General features: G+C 35.1%; 1 protein-coding gene across 1 annotated transcript; it reads right to left on the reverse strand.

Moving 5' to 3' along the window:
- Nucleotides 1-2234: 2234 nt before the first annotated feature.
- LOC104215204 (uncharacterized) lies at nt 2235-6793 on the reverse strand. Its single transcript, XM_009764958.2, has 3 exons — nt 5505-6793; nt 3185-3727; nt 2235-2606 (listed from the first exon to the last, which is right to left on the reverse strand). Exons 1-3 carry the CDS (start codon nt 6411-6413, stop codon nt 2508-2510), a joined length of 1551 nt encoding a protein of 516 aa, XP_009763260.1. The 5' UTR covers nt 6414-6793; the 3' UTR covers nt 2235-2507.
- Nucleotides 6794-7029: the final 236 nt, after the last annotated feature.

A 7029-nucleotide genomic window follows, 5' to 3' on the forward strand; every position in this document is an offset into this window, starting at 1 on the left:
ATTACAATGAATTTTAGGTCTTAAATATTAGGATAATCAAATGACCATTTTGTCTAATGTGAATTATATTATAATGGAGTAAAAAATGCGAACGATATTACGCTAAAGACCTCGTGCTTTTAATATAGTATAGATAGATATAGATAGATATATAAGTTGAATATGACATGTTGTAATTACCGACAATGACCAATTGTACGTTTCATAAAATGATAACTAGCCAAAGATTTTCTCAAAATAATACTGTGTAAATTTTGTATATTTCACCAAAGATTTTCTATTCACACAATTTAAAAGTGCTACATAAAATACAAAAAAAAAATTAGCAAATTTATACTTTGAGTCCATCGTGAAAAGTTCTGAAAAAGTTCTAAAAGTCAAATGACGTTAAAGTTCTGAAAAAGTTCATGATGGCAGTTTGACTTTGACGTAAAACGTATTATAATACAACGTTTAAAACGTTTTATTAAAATACGTTTTACATTAAAAAAAATGATTTATTCATTAAAACGTAGAATTATACTACGTTTTCCTTTAACGATTAACTTTTCGTTAAACTAAAACACAGTATAATACTACGTTTTAGTTAAAAATGTAACTTTTTTTTTAACTGTATAAAGGTATTTTGAGTCCAAAATACCATTATTTAGGTTTGGACTCCTTTGACTTTATGCCACTTCACACAATACAGCAAACAAAAATACTTATTTTTTTAATCCACAAAATAATCACCAAACACACGCTTAGATCCTAGTTTGAATAGGATGTCACTGGCATCCCCTCCACCACCTTTGACAATTGACATTTTCCAAAGCATAAATCACCGAGTAGGGCGGGCGAGTTGTGTTTGAATTTAGGCGGCTCAAAATGGAGTCAATAAATGAGCACGTCAATGATCCGCCCAAACATTATTTGAGCTAAAATAGGCTACCCGCCCAACTCTTACCAAACTTTAATTAACGTGTTATTTTCTTATAAATTATTTAATTACCAAATAATTTTTTTTTATGATCATATATAGCATATCAACCAAAAAAATTAATTTTAAAATATTTTAACAAAGTTACTCATGAATTAATTTGTGCTAAAAATCAGCCAAATTTTAGATGGACTAAGACGAGCTAGGTTAAGATGGCTGAATTCAACAAATGAGCAAGTCAATCACTGACTCAACCTTGGGCAAGTTGAGTGAATTTTGGCTCAAATTGCTACCCTTAACACCAAGTTTGTAGCAAAGGGGACAGCCACATTAATCAATTCAAAATAGTGTAAAGAGTGGGTGAGTGTCCCCACAGCTTCTTTTTGACCCAGACAAATTATGTTTCTGAATAATGAATTCAAGATTCACTTTTCTCGATTGAGACACCATTTTCATTATTTTACTAAATAATATGCTCCATATATTGAAAAAAAAAAAAAAAATCATTGATGTTATAGGTGGGAATCAAGAACTGACTTTGACTCAAAAGGAGAAAATGTCAATTCTAAGGGGAAATAACCTTCCAATAGACTAGGGTTCAATATTGCAAAGTCCAGTATACTTTGACAAACTCATTATAAACATACAATAATATATAAAAAGTACACTTGTTTAAATATGCTAGCAATAGTATACTCAACGACGACAACAACATACCCAAAAAATGAAGATCTACTACCTCCCCACTCCACATGGAGAAAGGTTTTACGGAATCTTTAAAAAATTAATGAGGACTATGGAGAAAGCACTAGCATTATTAAATAGCACATGGAAGCTTCTTTTACTGTAATTAATCATTTCCAATTTGTAAGTGTTTCAATCAAATAGTCTCCATTTTAAATGACTTTAGCGTCATCTACATCTTGTACCTTCTTTATATTGTCACATACCACAAGAAATCCTTCCATTTTGAGCACGCCTTACGTTATAGCATTGGCGTAACAGGTCAAATTGTCGTCATGTCGCAGATTCGATCCGTGAAAATAACCTCTTGCAAAAATGCAGGATAAGCATGCGTACAATAAACCCTCGGCCCTTCCCGAACCCCGCGCATAGCGGGAGCTTAGTACACTGGGCTGCCCTTACGGCATGCGCTATACTGAAAAGGTACTTGTTGCCTAAGCATGTTTTGAAAAGATCCAGTTTATACAGCACATGCATATAAGCTACCAGAAAAGGAAGAGGGAGCCAACACTAGGAAGGAAGAAAAATAAGACCTCTAAAACTAAATTGCAGAAAATTAAACTGAGAAGACTTTTGGAACCCAGAAAGGGAGATGAAGTTCAGAATTTTACTGAAAGAACTATGCTACACTAGTCGCCATATTAGGACATCTAGTATATACTTGGGATATTTTACATTGGCTCATTTTTTTTTCTAAATGTAGTGGCTATAAGTTAAATTTGGATGGATCCAAGGAAATTTAACGTGAATTGAACAAATGAAGAAATACATTCGAGAATCAATTGAGAGAAAAATACACGGAGAGAAGGCCGAAGGAGAGGAAAGGCTCGAGAGTCGTACACTGTCATACTTCACTGACCTCACCTTCCCTACAGACACCGACATCCACCACCATGCCTTTCGCCTTTGATCGTAAGACTCTGCAGCAGTTCCTCCTTGGAGACTGCCAAAAATCAATATACACCAGTTTGAAGACAAGCAGTAGCTCTATCCAAATAAAATAACAAAAATGTGACTTCTAGCTATTTGCAAATGCAATCTTATTGTTCAGTTAGCTAATTATATTACAGGCAGAATACATCGACAGCCCCTTTGAAAAGCTTCTGCGTGTGTTCTCAAGCGCCCATTATGTGGATAAGTTAAACCACTTAAAATATGCCACCTCCTTTAATTATATATATCATATATAAGCCATTGTTATAACACAAAAAAAAAAAAACAGTGTCCAATAAGAACACTTCATCATGTGTTCAGGTGCTCAACTGGAACAGTCCTTAGTTCGAGTGTCTAATGAAATATGCTAGCAGGTTTAAGGTGTTATTGATGTATTCCGCCTATATATATATATATATATATATATATATATATATATATATATATGTGTGTGTGTGTGTGTTTATCAGTTCAAATCAACCCTTTACAGGTATATACTTTTTCCTATATGATACCATACAACGTACGGTAACATACATCTTTGATGATTTTGAAGCAAAAATAAGTGAATAAACTAAAGGAACTTACCCGATCCCATAGGTGTGGGTCAGGCTTCTTATGAACCTGAATACGATCAACAACAGCAGGGTCTGCCATCTTCCACTTGCATGCTGGATGAGGAACTCGATGACGAGTATACTGGCTAACTGTTTGGTTGTTGTAAGGATCCAATTTAGCATTTGATAAATAAAACACAAAAGGTTTTTGACAAGGGTTCCTCGCAACTGGTCTCGTGTTAAACGCATATGCAGTATAATCTGCTCTTTTATACCAATTTAGGAATGTCCTTGATGGCATTTCTATTTCACGGGGAGACAAAATGCCACGGAATATTTGAACTGCAAACCCCCATGATATCGACACGGTCCAACCATTAGTTCTGTCGTAGCAAATGGATTGTTGCATAAGACCAGCCGAGTCGAGCTTCATTGGAACTGTAAGACGCTGTAAAGCTTGCACTCGAGTCACATTGGGAAAGATTGGCTCCACCACATCAAGATGGTGCAATGTCACTAATGGTGCTATTGGATGTGATGCTAGAAGCCCGAATAAGTTCCCGTACACATCATACTGTGTTGCCATAATAAAGAAAGTCAGAGTCAGATAGGCTTTTATTTAAATCATTAACAAGGTACAAAGCACAGACACAATTACATCTGGACCAGCAACTTCCATGATGCAGTAAACAGAAGAATTAAAAGCTACTGTATTGTCGATAAATTCATAGACGCACAAGCCAAAAACCGAAACAAGAATACACAGATTAGCAGGTCATTTCTGCTTCCAGTGTCAAAACACAAACGACCCAATCTAGGACAAGATAAGCTCCGAACATGGCGACTAATTTAACTTCTTTACACCCTCAATTAAAAAAAGCAAAATCCTGCATTCACCAGCACAAGTACTGTGTTCCGCCCCTAATTACCCAGACTTGGTCATTAACATAAAAATATCTCCTCATAGACAACTCAAGCAGAATATCAAAAGAGTAACAAGGAAAAAAACAATACAAGAAACCACATTCTTCCGAGAAAACGGATTTAGCTCAAATCTGCAAATTAAAGGAACCTTTTTTTTCCTTTTTCTTTCTTTTATTGGGAGAATTCACATAAAAATGTCATCTTTAAATTAGTATAGAAGTCTCCAAGCTTCTACTACCACTCTTGCATTCTTCTTCTGTGGGTTTGGCACACATGTGACAATTGATACTGACTTGTCCTAGAATTCACAAAATTAACAGACTCCTCTAGTAACTTAGAGTAAGAGGCGGATCCAGGATTTAAATCTTATGGGTTCAATTTTAATGTTTTTAACATTAAACGCATTATATTTTTAAAGTTATGGGTTCATATCTATTATTTTTGCAATTTTAATGAATTTTTACATAAAAATTTTTACTCCGCGTCGAAAATTATGGGTTCAGTTGAACCCGTAGTTATTACACTACATCCGCCTCTGCTTACAGTAAGCAGACACACATGTGATGTCTTTTAAGACTCATTAAGAAAACCCCACTACCAATAGTGAAAATGCAGTACTCAACAATGTGAAATGTTGTCAGGTTTTGCTCCCACATTGATAACTATTTCTACATATTCATTGCAATGTGAAAATGGTAAAAACAAATCATACAAATGAAACTTCAACGAAGATATATGCACCGAAAGTGTGAAGAATTTTACACCATTATCCCGATTTTAACCGGCTATAGCAGGTCATTACTCTTATTTTCTCGGGTTTCATATCAGACTTGCTATGAAGATTTACCTGTAAGTCAATTTAACCCAGCAAAAAATTAATACATTGACCGTGCGTGAAACTTAAACTCATAAAACATATATTCAAGATTCACCCTAAGCAAATGCAACAATAACAACTCAGTATAATCCCACAAGTGGGGTCTGGTGAGGGTAGTGTATACGCAGATCTTATTCCTACCCTGTGCGATAGAGAGACTGCTTCTGATACACCCTCGTCACATGGGCGGAGGTAGCGTGGTAGCTACCGGTTCGGACCCGTACCTTTTGCTTAAACTCGGTATTTGTAGTGAAATTATTAAATAAGTAAAAATATTTAATTGCGAACCCATTAACTAAAACGAGCTAGGGTTCGATGACAAGATTAGAACCCATAATCTTAAAATACTGGAAAAATAAATGGAATCAGGAAAAATAAATGGAACAGTAACAACAACAGAGGCCAAAAGATAGAATCAGGAAAAATAAATGGAAAAAGCAATATCAGTAATAAGTAACAATGGCACACACTAAGCAAATGCACTGTCGGCAAAAAGAGTAAAAACCCAAAAAGGAAAAGTTAAAAAACAAAAATAGGAAACCAAACTAACCTGATGAAAACCGAGTTCTTTAGTGAGAGGAACACCAAGTTCAGCCATACAAGCCTGCATTCTATCATCAGAACCATAAAGTCCAGGATACCTTTGAATACACTTATCTTGCATTTTCTCAAGAGCTTTAGCTAAAGGATAGCTAATAGCAAATCCACCACCCCCATATGCCATACTATAAGAAAAATAAATATTCTGCAAATGACTCTCACTTAAACTCCCAATATAATAATACTGATTATGATCATACTTATTCAAAATCCTCACTAAATTATCAGTTACAAAAACAGTATCGTCATCTCCCATTACAAACCACCTCACATTTTCCATCCCTAACCTTAAAGTCTCCGAAACAATTCTTGATATTCTTATCGCCGACCGGTGACCTTGTCGGTTCGTGTACGAAAACCGGGAAGTATCGCCGGAGATTCTTAGCTCCGGCAACGCTCCCCGGTCATCTTTTACCGTTTTTACCGGTTTATCTAACCAAACAATACCTCTCATTTTTTCCTCCGGTTTCCACCATAGCTTTATATAATCTTTTCTTTTTTCCCATAGCTTCGCTGATGCTGCAATGCCGAAAACTATATGTTCAAGCCCAGTTTTTTCTTCTTCGTTAACAATTAAGGGCTGGATCGAGTTAGTGGAATTAAAGGAGGAGGAATGAAGGAGTAGACTGTTACGAGTGAAAACGACGTCGTTGCTGTTGCAGGGTTTAGAGGAAACATCAACAAGCTTAAGAGTGTAAACAATATAAGTGGCAGAAACAAAAAGGATAAGCGACACCATTAATTTAGGCAAAGCTCTATTTTGTAAAACAAATGGTGACCCAGAAGAAGAAGAACTTCTCATCTGATGATCCCAACAGATAATTTTTTCTGAATCTTTTTCTTTCTGGGTCACTTTCATTCTCACTCCCTTTACAAAACCCAAAACAATAATCCCTCAAACTAACAATAATTCAGAAAAAACATATGGGTATATTTTTAGCCAAAATTTTAGTATTCCGGTATCAGTATTTTTCTGAAAATTTGAGAAGGTGACTGTTGGATCTGGTAAAAAGAAACAGAAGAAGAGGGGGTTATGAATATGTGAGTAAGAACTAAAGAGATATGGCTGAAAAATAGAATAGGGGTTTCAGAGAAAAAGGAAAACAACATGCATTGGGGAATTGCTGTTATCAAGAAGAAAGAGAGAAGAGAAGAGGCCGCACTCTTTCTGATTTTTCTCAGCTACAGCTAAGAGGGAGAGAGTAAGAACGGAAGAGTCCTTTAGCCAAAGTTGTCATCTTTTTGTAAATTTTTCTAGTTTAACATAATATCATCAAAAAAAAGGAAAAAATAAAACACATCCAAGTCGAACCACTTTTTTTCATTATTTTCACTTAAGTACACATACTAAAAGAGCCAATTTGACTCACCACTCACAATTATTTAATATTTGATGTTTATTAATTTAACTAATTAAGAGTAATATTGAGGAGAGCCTTGGAACATTGATAAAGTTATTTTCATATGACGTATAA

The sequence above is a fragment of the Nicotiana sylvestris genome, chromosome 8 (assembly GCF_000393655.2).
Source record: "Nicotiana sylvestris chromosome 8, ASM39365v2, whole genome shotgun sequence".
Taxonomy (NCBI): Eukaryota; Viridiplantae; Streptophyta; class Magnoliopsida; order Solanales; family Solanaceae; genus Nicotiana; species Nicotiana sylvestris.

What these genes read in the sequence shown, in the direction of transcription:
- LOC104215204 (XM_009764958.2), bottom strand. Translation starts at nt 6,413, where the DNA reads ATGAAAGTGACCCAGAAAGAAAAAGATTCAGAAAAAATTATCTGTTGG. An exon ending in AAGAACTCGGTTTTCATCAG is followed by an intron (nt 3,728 to 5,504) that starts GTTAGTTTGGTT and finishes ATGGCAACACAG; the next exon opens with TATGATGTGTACGGGAACTT. An exon ending in ACCCACACCTATGGGATCGG is followed by an intron (nt 2,607 to 3,184) that starts GTAAGTTCCTTT and finishes GATTTTTGGCAG; the next exon opens with TCTCCAAGGAGGAACTGCTG.